We start from the raw sequence: 17,972 nt of genomic DNA on the forward strand, positions 1-17,972 counted from the left end.
TTAAATAAATCCTACTATGAAAGTAGGATTAAAAATACTTAAAAATACCTTTTTCAATATGTGTCACCCAGTTGAACAACATGGATACAGGCTCTCTCAATTGTTTTATCTCATTTTAACCTTTTTGCAGTGTTTCACTGCAGTTTAAGTTCTCAGGTATGTAGAATGAATGTCAGAAAGTTAAAAACCACATAGATCAGATATGTTTACTGAGGATAGCTTTGCTATAATGGATAGACAATTTTTGTGAATAGTGATAGTGTGCTTACCACTCTTAATGATGAGGCTTAATCATATCTTCAGTTAAATTTTGATAAAAGGCATCATGATGAAGTGGAAAATATGGTGAATTAGATATCAGAATTTAGTTTCTGGTTAGTAAAAGGTCATTCTTAAGTCTTTGTCTTTCCATGTCTTAGCTGTTGTAAATAGTGGTGTTGTGAATATTGGGGTGAATAATCTTTTTGAATTAGAGTTTGGGTTTTTTTTTTTTTTTTCAGATATATGCCCAAGAGAGTGGATTGTTGGATTATATGTAGCTCTATTTTTAGTTTTTTAAGGAACCTCCATATATTTTCCAGAGTGGTGCTGGGAATCTACTGATGGGAGTAGATATTCCTATCAGTAGTGTAGGAGGGGTCCTTTTCTCCACACCCTCTCCAGCATTTATTTTTTGTAGACTTTTTGGTGATGGCCATTCTGCCAGTGTGAGGTGATACCTCTTTGTTGATTGATTTACATTTTTCTAATAATTAGTGAAGTTGAGGATCTTTTCATCTGTATGTCTTTTTAAAATTTTTCCTGTAAATTTATTTTTAATTTTATTGGAATATAGTTGATTTTCAATGTTGTATAATTAATATTTTTAGGCATACAGCAAAGTAATTCACATACGTGTACATATATTCATTCTTTTTCAGATTCTTTTCTCATACACATTATCGTAGAATATTGAGTAGAGTTCCCTGTGATGTACAGTAGATCCTTGTTGCTTTTCTGTTTAGTAGTGTATGTATGTTAATTCCAGGCTTCTGATTTCATTTCTCCCCACAGTGTTTCTCCTTTGGTAACCATAAGTTATTTTTCAATATATGTAAATTTGCTTCTATTTTGTAAATAGGTTCAGTTGTATCATTAAAAAAAATTAGATTCGGCATGTGGGTGATATGATATTTGTCTTTCTGTATCTGAGTTGCTTCCCTTGGTGTTATAATTTCTAGGTTCATCCACATTGATGCAATGTATGTCTTCCTTGAAGAATGTCTGTTTAGGTTTTCTGTCCATTTGTTGATTGAGTTTGTTTGGTTTTTGTTTTTTTTTAGATATTGAGATAATTGAGCTTGTGTAATTTGGATAATAATTCCTTGTCAGTTGCATCATTTGCAAGTATTTTTCTCTCAGTATGTAGGTTGTGTTTTTGTCTTATTGATTGTTTCATTCACTGTGCAAAAGCTTTTAAGTTTGATTAAGCTCCATTTGGGGCTTCCCTGGTGGCTTAGCTGGTAAAGAATCCACCTGCAATGTGGGAGATCTGAGTTCAATCCCTGGGTTGGGAAGATCCCCTGAAGAAGGGAACAGCTACCTACTCCATTATTCTGGCCAGTAGAATTCTATGGACTTGTATGGTCCATGGGGTCACAAAGAGTCAGACATGACTGAGCGACTTTCACTAGGCTCCATTTGTTTATTTTCACTTTGATTTCTTTTGATTTGGAAGACTGATCTAAGAAAGTTGTGCTACAGTTTGTGTCAAAGAATGTTTAGCTTTTGTTCTGTTCTAGTTTTATGGTGTTATGTCTTATATTTAGGTATTAAACCATTTTGAGTTCATATGTGTATATGGTATGGAGTACATGCGGGAGACCCGGGTTCAATCCCTGGGTCGGGAAGATCCCCTGGAGAAGGAAATGGCAACCCACTCCAGTACTCTTGCCTGGAAAATCCCATGGACAGAAGAGCTTGGTAGACTACAGTCCATGGGGTCACAAAGAGTCGGACACGACTGAGCGATGACACATGTGTGCTTAGTCCCTCAGTCATGTCTGACTCTTAATGACTCCATGGACTGTAGCCCTCCAGGGTCCTTTGTTGGTGGGATTCTCCAGGCAAGAATACTGGAGTGGGTAGCCATTCCCTTCTCCGGGGGATCTTCCTGACCACCAGGAATTGAACCTGCATTGCAGGTGGATTGTTTACTGTCTGAACCACTAGGGAAGCCCTATATGGTATGAGGGAATGTTCTAATTTCATTGATTTACACATAGCTATCCAGTTAGACTTTTCCGCTGATTTCTTCCATTCAGTTCGGAAACACATGCCTTTAAGTATGTACCTTTTTTCTTTAGGTAGATAGATACATACATAAATGCAAACAATAATATATGTTTGTATATGTCTTTTTCCTTTAAGAGATAGCCTTTTGTGGCCTTACTTCTTCTACTTATCTGGGATGACCATAGATCTTGGTTGCCCAAGATAATCTCAGGTGTCTTTTGTGCATTTAGGGCCCTCCTTTGCTTTCAAAATTTTACAGTTTAGATGGTCATTTGTGTGGTCACATTATTTTTCTCTCTACCCCTTTTAAAGGGATAGTGTATACTTCTGTATATACTTTCTGAATAGTATATACTTACCATCTCACTTTCTCAGTTCTTTTTTCTAGTTGCTCTTGTTGTGTGACTACCCTGGCTCCAACTCTGCATTGAAATGGTTCTTGGAAGAGTACCAAAGACCACCAAATTACAAAATCCCATGGATACGTGTAGTCTTTATAAATCTTTTGACTTTTCTGCAGCCTTTGCCACTATGCCCTGTTCCTTTTTTTATCTTCATCTCCCTTGACTTTTGAAATAATATTGTACCATTGATTTTCTCTTGTGGTCTGTGTTTACTGATCTTCCCTGATTTCTCTACTCTCTGTCCTTAAGATACTGCTATGTTGTAAAATTCTAGCTTATTGATTCTTTACTTTCTCTTTTCTGTTTTTAAAATTTATTTTACTGAAGTATAATTGATTTATAATGTTGTGTTGGTTTCTGGTGTATAGCAAAGTGATTCAGTTTACACACACACACACATATGCAGGCATACTTTTTCATATTCTTTCCCATTATCATTTATTACAGGATTTTGAATGCAGTTCCATGTAGGAACTTGTTGTTTCTGTGTATCTTTTCTCTTTTCCATTAATATGTTCTCCCTGAATAATTTCACTACCAACTATGTATCAATAACTCCTATATCTAGAACTCTAGTCTAAGCCTTTCTCCTGAACTCCAGAGCATTTTTTTTCATCAGAATATCAGAGGTGTTTCTTCTGCAGCATCTCATAGGCCCACTGAACTAAATCTGTAAACACCCTTATTCCAAACTTGCTTTCCCTCCTGTATTCTTTCTCTACGACTCTCTTCATCAAATCTGAAACCTGAAAATCAGGCATCCTTTTTTCCCCTCATTCCCCATATCCAGTCTCCCAAGTCCTTTCTTGGTCTCCTAAATAACATCTGGCTCCCTCCCTTGCTGTCTTCAGTGCTATTTTTGGTTCAGGTTAGAACCTTATTCTTACCTCCACACCTTCCTCTCTAGTCAGTTCTCTAAGTTTTTGTAAATGTGATTTTCTAAAAGGCACAGATGATCTTACTGTCATTTTAACACCCTGTTTACTCATTGTCTGAAGGAAGTCCTTATGTGTTTGTGTGAAATAGTTCTGAGTTTTGATCTAGCGCCAGTCTACCTTTCCAGCTTTTGTTACTTCACTGCACACTCCAGAGCTAGGGTCGCTAAAAATTATAGCGTATGATGTTTTCTTCTTGCAGGGAAGAGAATACCCGTCTTCTCAACTTGAAGCTCATACAGACTTTAGGTACTTCATCGATAGTAGAGAATAATGGTTATGATCATGGATTCCAGAGGCATAGTGCCTGGAATCTAAGCTGAACTTTGCCAATTACTGTCTATATTTAGCTATGTTATTTTGGGCAGGCTACTTAGTCTCTCTATGCCTTAGTTTTCTTGCCTGTAAAATAGGAATGAAGTTGTGAAGATGAATTGATGCTGTGAAGAGTAAATGAATTAACCTATGTAATGCCCTTAGGACAGTAACTGGTATACAGTAGATAATAACTGTTACCTATTATTTATTATCCATTGTATATCGTTTATTATTGTTCTTTAGTGAGTCTGTACCTGACCTACCTATGCAGACCTCTTGTCTGCATTATAATCCTGCCTCAGTTACAGACTGTGTTACAGTGATAAAATTATTCATGTCTTCCTGTTAGACTGTGAATCTTTCACAGTCATGTTTTTCTTTTCATACTTAATGAATGCTTTTAAGTCAGTGAATGAATGTACAGAAATATTCCCAGGGCCTGGCATTATGCTTCTGAGGATGGTAAATATTTAATTTCTGTTTTATTGAGATATCTAAAATGTAAATAATATAAATACATTATGAAAAGTGAAAGTGTCAGTCACTCAGTCATGTCTGACTCTTTGCAACTCCATGGACTAAAGCCCCCCAGGCTCCTCTGTCCGTGGAATTCTACAGGCAAGGATACTGAAGTGTAGGTAGCCAATCCCCTTTTCAGGGGATCTTCCTGACCCGGGGATCGAACCTGAATCTCCTGCATTGTAGACAGATTCTTTACCATCTGAGCCACCAGGGAAGCGTGTGTGTGTGTGTGTGTGTGTGCACGCGTGCACGCGCGTGTGCGCATGCGTGCATGCGGTCACCTAGTCATGTCTGACTCTTTGAGACCTTTACTGTCTGAGATACCAGGCAGGTGTGTATGTGTGTGTGCACAGTGGTGTGTGTGTGTGTGTGTGTGTGTGTGTGTGTGTGGTTGCCAAGTCATGTCTGACTCTTTGAGACCTTTACTGTCTGAGCCACTGGGCAAGCATGTTTGTGTGTGTGTGTGCAATGGTGTGTGTGTGTTTGCACAATGGTGTGTGTGTGTGTGCGCAGTTGCCAAGTCATTCCTGACTGTTTGAGACCAGGCCTTCCTGTCCTTCACCATCTCCCAGAGCGTGCCCAGTTTCATGCCCGTTGAATTGGTGATGCCATCCAACCATCTTATCCTCTGTCACCCTCTTCTCCTTCTGCCTTCAGTCTTTCCCATCATCAGGGTCTTTTCCAGTGAGTCAGCTGTTTACATCAGGTGACCAAAGTATTGGAGCTTCAACTTCAGCATATACACTATATGTATAGTGGTTTTTCCCCATAATCCTCCTTTTTAAAGATTGAGGTACAGTTTTTGTAAAAAGCATACATTTCAAGTGTATAATTTGATTAATTTTTAAAAATGTATGCATCTGTTTAACTACAACCCCAGTAAATATATAGAACATTTCAGTCAGTCCAAAAACCTTTCTAGTCCATTCCCTTCCATCCTGCCTCTGGCCAAGCACTGCTTTGATTTCTATCACCATAGATGAGTTTTGCCTGTCTATAACTACATATAAATGGAATTACCAATATGTATGCTTCTGTGTCTGGATTGTTTTCACTCAGGGTTGTTTCAGAGTTCATCTGTGTTATGGCGAGTAAGTAGTCTATTCCTTGTTATTTCTGTGCAGTATTTCAGTGTAAGAATGTACCACAGCTTGTTTATCCATTTTCCTGTTGATGGTAATTGTGGTGTTCCCAGATTTTTTTGCCATTAGGAATAAAGCTGCAAAAACTTTTCTTTGAACATATGTTCTCATTTCTACTGGGTAAATATCTTTGAAAAGAATTGCTTGGTTATAGCTGCCAAATTTTTTCTAAAATGGTTGTACCCTTTTACACTCATGCCAGCAATGTGAAAGATTCCACGTGCCTCATATTTTTACCAACAACAAACGTTACTAGTCTTTTGTGAAAGTGTTTTCATATGCATTTATCTGATAGTTAATCTTGTTAGCATCCTTTCCATGTGCTTTGTTCCTTCATCATTTATATACTCTTTATCTGAAATGCCCAAGCCTTTCACCCATTTTAAAATTGGACAGATGGTTCATCTTAACTGCTTTATAGGAGTTCTTTGTATAGGCTATTTACAAGTTCTTTGTCATCTATATATATTGCAAATATTTTCTTCCATTTTATGACTGGCCTTTTTAAAAGAACTCTGCCTTTTAATGTGCAGGTTTTAAGCTTTAATGAAGTTCAATTTATCAAATTTTTTATGCATAATAACTTTGTGTCTTGTATAAGAATTCTTTGCACCCCTTGATTGTATAGATACTCTATGTTTCTAGAAGCTTTAGAATTTAAGCTTTTGTGTAGTCTTATTTTGAGTTAACAGAGAACACTTTACGTTACAAATGCTTAGGTAAGTTCAGGAGAAAGCATTCTTACTCTTTTTACTATTGTTGAGATAAATTTCATGCACTGTAAAATTTACCTTTTAACCATGTACAAGCCAGTGGGTTTTTTTTAGTATAGTCAAGCAGTTGTCCAGCTATCACTGCTGTCAGATTCCGGAACATTTCATCACTCCACATGCTTATGAAGTCAGAGAGAGAAAGACAAATATTATATGATATCACTTATATGTAGAATGTAAAAAATAAAACATACTACTGAATATAATAGAAAGAAACAAACTCACAGATACAGAGAAGAATCTAGTGGTTACCAGTGGGGAAAGGAGAGGGGCAAGATTAGAGAGTAGGGAGTTAAGAGGTACAAACTACTGCAGATAAAATAAGTAAGCTACAAGGGAATATTGTAGAGCACAAGGAATGTTTTATAAAAACTATAAATGGAGAACAACCTTTACAAAGTGTGAATCAGTATGTTGTACACTTGAAACTTGTATAATATTGTAAATCAACTATACCTCAGTTAAAAAAAAAGAACTCCTTATTCATTGCAGTCATCTCCCTTCTCCTCTGCCAGTCCTCCTGGGCAACCACTAATTTACTTTCTGCCACAGTGGGTTTGACTATTTCGACAAGTCAGAGGGAATAAATGGAATTTTATGGTATATGGCCTTTTGTGTCTGGCTTCTTTCATTTGGCTTAATATTTATAAGGGTCAGCCATATTTCAGCTTTTTATAGCCAAGTAATATTCTGTTGTATAGGTATAACATTTTGTTTATTCATTCATCAGTTGATGGGCATACCTTTAAACTTTTCAAAGGAAGTTTCTGTTTTATTTTTTCAGGTTGTGGAATATGATAGTTCAATCCATGTACTCATTGGAAGAATACTTTACAAATACTTAATAAGAAAAGGAGCAACACATTCTAACTTGTTTTTATTATTATTGAAGTAAATTTCGCATACTGTAAAATTCATCCATTTAAAATGTACAGTTCCAGCATGCTGGCTCTCTAGTTGTGGAGGGCAAGAGCGCACCAGCTCAGTAGTTGTGGCGCAAGGGCTTAGTTGCTCCACAGCATGTGGGATCTTATTTCCCTGACCAGGGATTGAACCCATGTTCCCTGATTGCAACTTACTCAATCTGATCCATATCCAAGCACATGAATGCGAATGATTGCTGGAGAAAATGACCCAACTGTGTAGTTTGTGACTGGTGTATTTTCATCTCAGGTAGACTTTCATAATTGCCAAGAAATCTTACGTTTGCCAGTCAGCACATTTTCTTTTGCTACAAAGACTGCTCTCTTTTGCTGTCTACTGTCCCCACATTTTACAACCTGTCCTTTATTTTCCTTCACCTGCTTTAGAAAGTATACAGGGCTTCTAGGTATGAATTCCCCCATTCTTCCCCTCATATCTCTGAATCTTCCTGTATCTGTGTCCATCTTTTCTTTTTGTCCTAGTGCAGTGATTATCCTTTCTTCGGAGGTAATTCTTTCATCTGTACTCTGTATTCTGTCCTCATCCACTTCCTTAGACACCTTACTTTGTCAGTCTTCCTCTCCCATCCACTTCACACTTTTGTCATCAATATGTAAACATGTTCACGTGTCCTTTTTAATAACAAAATAACTGTCTTCTATTTCATGATTCCTTTTCTTTTTTACTTTCTTTGATATTTGTCTTAAAATCTCTATTTTCTCTACCCTTATTCGGTCCTCAAATCTCTGCAGTCTGACCCCTGTACTGAGAAGTGTCTTTATCATGGTCACCAGTGACTTCTTTGTTTCTAAAACTAGTGGATACTTTTTAGTAACAGCCCTGATATTTCTTCTTCCTCTCTAAAGTGCTCCTCTTTCTTAGTTTTCTTGAGACCACCCTCCTGATTTTCTATATCAGTCTGTCCTTTTATGGTTTCTTTTGCCTAACATCAAAGCACAGTTTAATAAATGCTGTTCAGTGGGATGCAAATCATTGTAATCTAAGGATGAATCCCTGGTTTAGTTTGATTGTCCAGGATAAGTTTTTCATCAATTCATAGACATTTGCTAAGGATTAAATATAAGAAAACTAAAATTATATTTTCTGTCAAGATTGGGGTGGAGATGTTTTATATTGCCAGTTATGGATTTTTTTTTAACATTCATTGATAGGGTTAGGGTTGCTGCTGTTGTTGTTTAGTCGCTAAGTTGTGTCTGACTTTTTGCGACCCCATGGACTGTAAGCCCATGGACAGGCTCCTCTGTCCATGGGGAATTTCTCAGGCAAGAATACTGGAGTGGGTTGCCATTTCCTTTTCTCGGGGATCTTCCTAACTCAGGATTGAACCTGCATTGGCAGGCGAATTGTTTACCACTGAGCCACCAGGGAAGTACTAGGATTAGGGTTGAGGTTCTCTTAAGGAAATGAAGGAATGTAATCAAAAGCTGTGACTGATGAATTGTGAGGAATTGACCACTTAGCCTAACTTACAGTAGGCAGCTCCTGGAATCACAATCCTCTTCTTGCTTGGCAGCCGTCCTGTAAGTTGTAGTGCATGCAGTTTACTAGATTAGTGTCTCTGTCATACAATTCATTGTTTTCTCCCTTTTCCTCTCCTTATCTCACTCATTCCATTAGTTTTTTAAGTTGTGAAATACAATGCCTGTATAAAAGCACACAGGACAAATGCAGTGGCATTTTTCTTTTTTCTTTTTGATACTGTATCTGTGTAAACATTATCTGGTCAAAAATAGAACATCATCAGTGCCCCAGTCCTCATGGTATGTCCCTTCCTGGTGAAATCTCACTGCTCTCACCTAACTCTGAGCTATAACCACTCTCCAAGCTTTTGAAGCCATCATTTCTTTTGTTTTCATGATAGTTTTAAAAACGAAATGTGCATCACTTGATAAAGCTTTACTTGATTTGAATCTTTCTATAAATGGCAAATTGAAAAGCAGAGACATTACTTTGCCAACAAAGGTCCGTCTAGTCAAGGCTATGGTTTTTCCTGTGGTCATGTATGGATGTGAGAGTTGGACTGTGAAGAAAGCTGAGCACCAAAAGAATTGATGCTTTTGAACTGTGGTGTTGGAGAAGACTCTTGAAAGTCCCTTCCAACCAGTCCATTCTGAAGGAGATCAGCCCTGGGATTTCTTTGGAAGGAATGATGCTAAAGCTGAAACTCCAGTACTTTGGCCACCTCATGTGAAGAGTTGACTCATTGGAAAAGATTCTGATGGTGGGAGGGATTGGGGGCAGGAGGAGAAGGGGACGACAGAGGATGAGATGGCTGGATGGCATCACTGACTCGATGGACGTGAGTCTGAGTGAACTCCGGGAGTTGGTGATGGACAGGGAGGCCTGGCGTGCTGCGATTCACGGGGTCTCGAAGAGTCGGACACGACTGAGCGACCGAACTGAACTGAACTGAACTGATAAATGGCAAAATACACTACTGTGTGTATGTGTGTAATTGTTTTAATTTCTTTTGCTCATGGTCTATGTTTCTGCCTGCAACTGAGGTTCATTCGTTAGGTTTGTTGTGTAGTATTTCATAGTATGAATATTTACCCATTCTGTTGGTAAGTATATGAATAGTTTGCAGTTTTCAACTATTATGAACAGTGCTGCTCTGAACATTCTTGTATAATGGCATACTTTTCTGGAATAGAATTGCTGGGTCAACTTCATTTTTACTAGATGTTGTCTAATTAGTGTATATATTTTAAAACCTATTCTCCGAAAAGATTATGCCATTTTCACTCGTATCAAATATACATGAGGAATTTCTATCCCATTTGGATGTTCACCACCTTTTTACTTGTTTTTGTTTTATAAGTAATTAGTTTTTGTTATTTAAACTGAAAACTGGATCTGTTTTTTTCATTTCCATATTAAAGAAACAGTAACAAAAGTATTTAAGGATTATTAATCTTATGCCATCTGAGTCCATGCCATGAAATAAGTATATATTTTCATTATAGTAAATGTTTTTACATATTTTTATTAGCTATATTTAGATTCATATGGGATGACTATATTTTATATACACTGAATGATACTTGCCACAGCTATTCTTTCTTTTTAACCTAAAGTGCCACAGCTGTGTAAATTTTCAACCCTAAACTAAATGGTAGTATTTTATATAAAGATCTTCTGTATTACCTTGAGCAGCAGTACTACAACTTTGGGTTTCGGTTATTATTTCCAGGTGTTTATGTGGAATATTTATTAAACTAATTCTAATGAATCTTTATTTTTCTTTAAAGTTGGCCTTTGCCAGAGTTTGATCCAAGCCAGATTCGACTGATTGTATATCAAGACTGTGAAAGACGAGGGAGAAATGTCCTGTTTGACTCCAGTGTTAAGAGAAAAAATGAGGACATATCAGTATCGGTGAGCATTGTTATTGGTTTGGTTCAAGTTTAATGCCAAATATTCTAATTCAAGAAAGAGTGGGTCAAATTTCAATTATGGTACTTTTTATTTGTCAATATACAACATTTTAGCATGTTATTAAAGTTTAGAGCACCGATTTTGAGAATTTTTAAAGGAAAAAATATTTGCCTTATTTGCATTGGTCTAGTACCAGAGAAAATTTTAGTTTGACATTTACTTATATACTGCTATTGTGAGATATGACTAGAGCTACAGGGATTCTTAAAGAGAACCTGTACAAATCTCCCATCTTATATAGCTGTAGAAAGTGTGACCAGAGAGGTGACATTATTTGTCTGAAGGTATAAAGCAAGTTAAATCTTAGGCCCTAGTGCATCATATTTCCCCATTCTATACAGCAGTAGCAAGAATGTCTATTCTGTTGACTTTGAATATCATATTTTGAAATATTTTATGACTAGTTTAGCAGGAGTACATGGCCATTCACTTAGTCATCCAAGTAAATGCAAGTGATTGCTGTCATTTTGCTACTGCTACTTTTGTTACCCTTTCAGGCATAAGGACTCTCCATCCCCTGGATCTGTAATCTGGAAATGGAAGCCTGGAACTGTCTTTTCTCTCCTCCCCTAAATTGACAATTTTCATTAACATTTCAGTAAACAACTCAAAGCAGAACACTTTGGGAAAGATTTTTCTACCAATAGAATTGACTTATAATAGACAAAGAGTTATTTTTTAATAGGCATACAGCTGCTTGGGAGTTTGTACTTGAGGTTTTGTGTTCTTAGAAAAATCTGATTTATTGCTTGTGATCTATTGTCTTATTTATAATAGCATCTTCATGGTCTATTTAAGTGGCATGTAATAAGTACTTGGTAATTTTTGAGTTATTTTGATTGTCAGGTTTTATGATGTTACTCTGATCAGTAACACATTTAGTTTTCTGGAGATTGTGCTTTGTTTAGATTTCTTAGCTGTTATCTGGATATTTTTTTTCAGTCTGACAAAAAAAATTGCAACATTTTCTTAAAGTATTATTTAGTTGTGCAGATAACACAGTATCTACAAAGCTTTGGGCATTTGGAGATTTATGTCTCTACCTCTCTTGTTGCCTGCAATTAGACATTCTTGCAGAGGTAAAGATTGAACAAATAAATAATTCCACAGGGAAATCAACCCTGTATACTCATTGGAAGGACTGATGGTGAAGCTCCAGTATTTGGGTCATCTGATGAGAATAGCCTTCTCATTGGAAACGTCTCTGATGCTGGGAATGATTGAAGGCAAAAGGAGAAGAGAGCAGCAGAGAACGAGATGGTTGTATGGCATCACTGATGCAATGGACATGAACTTGGACAAACTGTGGGAGATGGTGAAGAACAGGGAGGCCTGGTGTGCTGTATGGGGTCCTTGGCCATGGGGTCGCCAAGGATTGGACACAACTGAGAGACTAAACAACAACAACAATGATAACAGCTGTGAAAGAAACATACAGAATTCTTACGAGATTCCACAGGAAGGAACCTATTTCTTATCAGTTTGGGTGTAGGAGTATTAAGGAAGGTCTCAGTGAAGAAGTGACATTCAACTCGGGATCTGAAGAAATTGAAGGCATGGTATAGGAGATGAGTATTCCTTTTAGTAGAATCAGCAAATGCATTTTACAGATTAACTTAGGAGCTCAGTAAATTGAAGGATGTAAAACAAGACCAGTCTGGCTGGAATGATAGTAAAGTAGTATGTAACTTAGTTGAGAGATGAAATTGGAGAGAGGTAGAATAGGAGCCAGAGTATTTAGGGCCTTATAGGTCTTTGAGTTAGAAGTTTAGATTATATCCTGTGTAAAGGGAAACCATTGTAGGCATCTGCTTTATGTTCCAAAAAGTCACTTTGGTAGAGAGTCCAGAAATAGATTCACACATATGTGGTCAATTAACTTACAGCAAAGGAGCCAAGAACTGTACAGTGGGATAGGATAGTCTCTTCAATAAATGATGCTGGAAAACTGGACAGCCACATGCAAAAGAATGAAACTAGATTGCTCTCTAATACTGTACACAAAAACTAGCTCAAAATGGATTAAAGAGTTAAATATAAGACCTAAAACCATAAAACCCCTAGAATAAAACAAGCAGTAAATTCCTTGACATTGTCTTTGCTGTGATTTTTTTTTTTGGATATGAGACCGATAGTGAAGATGACAAAAGTAAAAATTAACAAATGAGACTACATCAAACTAAAACGCTTTCACACAACAGAGGAAACCATCAACAAAATGAAAAGACAGTGTACCAAATGGGAGAAAATATTTGTAAATCATATATCAGATAAGGGGTTAATATCAAGTATATATTGAAGAATTCATGTAACTCAGTAGCAGAAAACAAACAATGTAATTGAAAAGTGAGCTGAAGATCTGAATGGACAGTTTCCGAAGAAGGCAGAGTTGACCAGCAGATACATGAAAAGGTGCTCAGCATCTAATAATCGGGGAAATACAAATAAAAACCACAGTGATGTATCATCTTGTCAGATGACTATTACCGAAAAGACAAGAAATGACAAATGTTGACGAGGATGTGGAGAAAAGGGAACCCCTGTACACTATTTGTGGGTGTGGAAATTGGTGTAGCCACAATTGAAAACAATGAGGGGAGGTCCCTTAGAAAACTGAAAATACATGTGCCACATGGTTCAGCAGTTCTGCTTCTGTGTATTTACCAGAAGAAAATAAGAACACTAACCTGGAAAGATATGTGCATTGCACTCTCATGTTTATTGCAGCATTATTTATAATACCCAAGACATGGATGAAGCTTAAGCACCCACTAATGGATGAATGAATAAAAATATAATTCAGCCATAAAAAAAGGAAGCCTTGCTGTTTTTGTTAACATGGATAGACCTTGAGGCCATTATGCTAAGTGGAAGAAGTCAGACACAGAAAGGCAATTCTGTATGATCTCACTTATAGGTGGAACATAAAAAAAAACTAACAGATACAGAGAACAAATAGGTTGTTGCAAGAGACAGGGTGTGGGGAGTGGGGAAAATGAGTGAAGGGGCATGAAAATGTACAAATTTCCAGTTATAAAATAAATAAGTCATGGGGCTATAACATACATCGTGATCACTGTAGTTAATGACACTATATTGTATATTTGAAAGTTGCTAAAATGTAAAAGATTACATAACAGGAAAAATTTTTAAAACTATGCATTATGATGGATGTTAACTAGACTTATATTTTTTAATTAATTTTAATTGGAGGCTAATTACTTTACAATATTGTGGTGGTTATTGCCATACATTGACATGAATCAGCCATGGATGTACATGTGTCCCCCCATCCCGAAACCCCTTTCCATCTCCCTCCCCATCCCATCCCTCTGGGTTGTGCCAGTGCACTGGCTTTGAGTGCCGTTTCATGCATCGAACTTGGACTGGTCATCTGTTTCACATATGGTAATGTACATGTTTCAATGCTATTCTCTCAAATCATCCTACTCTCCCCTTCTCCCACAGAGTCCAAAAGTCTGTTCTTTACATCTGTGTCTCTTTTCCTGTCTTGCATATAGGGTCGTCATTACCATCTTTTTAAATTTAAAAATATATATGTGTTAATATACTGGTGTTTTTCTTTCTGATTTACTTCACTCTATATAATAGGCTCCAGTTTCATCCACCTCATTAGAACTGACTCAGATGCGTTCTTTTTAGTAGCTGAGTAATATTCCATTGTGTGTGTGTACCACAGCTTTCTTATCCATTCGTCTGCTGATGGACATCTAGGTTGCTTCCATGTCCTAGCTATTGTAAACAGTGCTGTGATGAACATTGGGGTACACATGTCTCTTTCAATTCTGGTTTCCTCGGTGTGTATGCCCAGCAGTGGGATTGCTGGGTCATATGGCAGTTCTTTTTCCAGTTTTTTAAGGAATCTCCACATGTTCTTCATAGTGACTGTGCTAGTTTGCATTCTCACCAACAGTGTAAGAGGGTTCCCTTTTCTCCACACCTTCTCCAGCATTTATTGTTTGTAGACTTTTTGATAGCAGCCATTCTGACCAGCGTGAGATGGTACCTCATTGTGGTTTTGATTTGCATTTCTCTGATAATGAGTGATGTTGAGCATCTTTTCACGTGTTTGTTAGCCATCTGTATGTCTTCTTTGGAGAAATTAACTAGACTTATCGTAGAGATCTTTTCATAATGTATACAAACCACTGCATCATCATTATGTCATACATCTGAATTGAATATAATTCTGTTGTCACTTATATGTCAGTTTTTTAAATATAGTGAAAAAACCTCCATGTTGGCTGTGGGAGGAATGAGGGAGAAGGAAGAGTATGGTGAATTCAACCAAAATGGTTGAATAGCTGAGTAGTGAGAGCCAAAGCCTTTGACTGTGTGGATCACAATAAACTGTGGAAAATTCTTAAAGAGATGGGAATACCTGACCACCTGACCTGCCTCTTGAGAAACCTCTATGCAGGTCAGAAAGCACCAGTTAGAACTGGACATGGAACAACAGAGTGGTTCCAAATAGGTAAAGGAGTACGTCAAGGCTGTATATTGTCACCCTGCTCATTTAACTTCTATGCAGAGTACATCATGAGAAACACTGCGCTGGAGGAAGCACAAGCTGGAATCAAGATTGCCAGGAGAAATATCAATAACCTCAAATATGCAGATGACACCACGCTTATGGCAGAAAATGAAGAACTAAAGAGTCTCTTGATGAAAGTGAAGGAGGAGAGTGAAAAAGTTGGCTTAAAGCTCAACTTTCAGAAAAGTAAGATCATGGCATCCGGTCCCATCACTTCATGGCAAATCGATGGGGAAACAGTGGAAACAGTGGCTGACTTTATTTTTCTGGGCTCCAAAATCACTGCCCATGGTGATTGCAGCCATGAAATTACAAGATGCTTACTCCTTGGAAGGAAAGTTATGACTAACCTAGATAGCATATTAAAAAGCAGAGACCTTACTTTGTCAACAAAGATCTGTGTAGTCAAGGCTATGGTTTTTCCAGTGGTCACGTATGGATATGAGAATTGGACTATAGAGAAAGCTGAGCACCAAAGAATTGATGCTTTTGAACTGTGGTGTTGGGGAAGACTGTTGAGAGTCCCTTGGACTGCAAGGATATCCAACCAGGCCATCCTAAAGGAGATCAGTCCTGGGTGTTCACTGGAAGGACTGATGTTGAAGCTGAAACTCCAATACTTTGGCCACCTGATGCGAAGAGATGACTCATTTGAAAAGACCCTGATGTTGGGAAAGATTGAGGGCAGAAGGAGAAGGGGACAACAGAGGATGAGATGGTTGGATGGCATCACCGACTGAATGGACATGGGTGTGGGTGGACTCTGGGAGTTGGTGATGGACAGGGAGGCCTGGCGTGCTGCAGTTCATGGGGTTGCAAAGAGTTGGACACAACTAAGCGACTGAACTGAACTGAACTGAGATGCCTAAGAGTCAAAGCTGTAGATGGTCAAGCAGACAGTTGAAATCTAAGTCTAGCTGCAAATGTGATAAGCATGTCGTCTTTGTATTTAGAATGCTAATAGGTCAGCAGAACTTGTCTAAGACTTTTAAGGTTGACAGTGATTGATTAATTAATACTCTTTATTATTTCTTTAGCAAATATTTATTGAATTTTTTTGTGTGTTCTTGATGATGTTCCATTAAATTGAAGGATATGACCTCTTCTTTACTGTTTCTCTTGATTAATGCTACTCGTTGTGTTACTGTAGCATTCTTCCTTTCTGTTTTAAACATCATTATGAATCTTCTTTTCATGCTGTTTCTTGAACCCTTCCTGCCCACCTTTTCTGAGATGATGCTTCATTAGTCTCATTAGTCTTCTATCTCCTTCTTCTCTTTTGGTTAGCTCTTTTTCTTTCCCTGCAAGTCTTCACAAAGTCTCATTACCCAACGCCAAATATATGATTATCCTTTTACTTTCTTGTATATATGTCCTGTCTTTTTCTGTCTCTGTCTCTCTTTTTTTTTTTTTTTTTTGATTCTTCTCAGTGTGTCTTTGTGTCTCTTAGTTTCTCTGCCTCACTGTCTCTCGGGCTCTCCTCAGTGTCTCATCTGTCTCTCCTTTGTCTCTCTTCAGTATCTCTTCTTGGCCTTATCTCTGAGTCTCTATGTTTCTCAGTCTGTCTACTGGCTCTAATCTCATACTGTGCATTCATTCTTCTGAAATTTTCTTATATGCCTGCTTCTTCTTTTTGAACTTTGGTCTAGGCTCATCAGTGACTAGAAATCAAACAGCCTTGAGTGCTTGCAGTCTCATTTGTTTTATATATCCTCATCTTATGTGCTGTCATCCTAGATGAAGATCTGCCCTTTTTTGGGTTTATTTTATCACCATTTTATGAATCCTTTCTGATTGCTCCAGGTATATATCTTTTCTCCTACATCAGAATTCTCTTGGTCCTTTGTTTATATTGATAGCCTTTCATAGACTTCTGTGTCATAGCTGTATTTGTTTTTAAATCACAAACAAAAAAAAGTAAAAAATTTGTCTGTTATTCACCTTTGCTTCCTAAACTGCACCCTGCCTCACATGTGTTAATTATTCAGTACGTATTTTTGATCAGCTTTAATTATAAGTACAGTTTAGTTCAGTCGCTCAGTCGTGTCTGACTCTTTGCGAATTGCAGCACGCCAGGCCTCCCTATCCATCACCAACTCCCCGAGTTGACTCGAACTCAGGTGCATCGAGTTGGTGATGCCATCCAGCCATCTCATCCTCTGTCGTCCCCTTCTCCTCCTGCCTCCAGTCCCTCCCAGCATCAGAGTCTTTTCCAGTGAGTCAACTCTTCTCTTGAGGTGGCCAAAGTACTGGAGTTTCATCTTCAACATGTCTTTCCAATGAACACCCAGGACTGATCTCCTTTAGGATGGAGTGGTTGGATCTCCTCGCAGTCCAAGGGACTCCCAAGAGTCTTCTCCAACATCACAGTTCAAAAGCATCAATTCTTTGGCACTCGGCTTTTTTCACAGTCCAACTCTCACATCCATACATGACCACAGGAAAAACCATAGCCTTGACTAGATGGACCTTTGATGACAAAGTAATATCTCTGCTTTTTAATATGCTATCTAGGTTGGTCATAACTCTCCTTCCAGGGAGTAAATGTCTTTTAATTTCTTTTAATGGCCGAAGTCACCATCTGCAGTGATTTTGGAGCCCCCCAAGATAAAGTCTGACACTGTTTCCACTGTTTCCCCATCTATTTCCCATGAAGTGATGGACCA

The 17,972-nt window shown here is 37.8% G+C and overlaps 1 protein-coding gene across 2 annotated transcripts in view; it reads left to right on the forward strand.

The window, feature by feature from the left end:
- Positions 1 to 17,972, forward strand: part of FNIP1 (folliculin interacting protein 1) — a 120,496-nt gene that overhangs the window by 37,125 nt on the left and 65,399 nt on the right. For both annotated transcript variants that reach the window (XM_061422872.1, XM_061422873.1), the window contains exon 2: positions 10,565 to 10,691. In XM_061422872.1, coding sequence (XP_061278856.1) covers positions 10,565 to 10,691 — 127 coding nt within the window. The remainder of the gene's footprint in view (positions 1 to 10,564; positions 10,692 to 17,972) is intronic.

This window comes from Bos javanicus, chromosome 7, assembly GCF_032452875.1.
Source record: "Bos javanicus breed banteng chromosome 7, ARS-OSU_banteng_1.0, whole genome shotgun sequence".
Classification (NCBI taxonomy): Eukaryota; Metazoa; Chordata; class Mammalia; order Artiodactyla; family Bovidae; genus Bos; species Bos javanicus.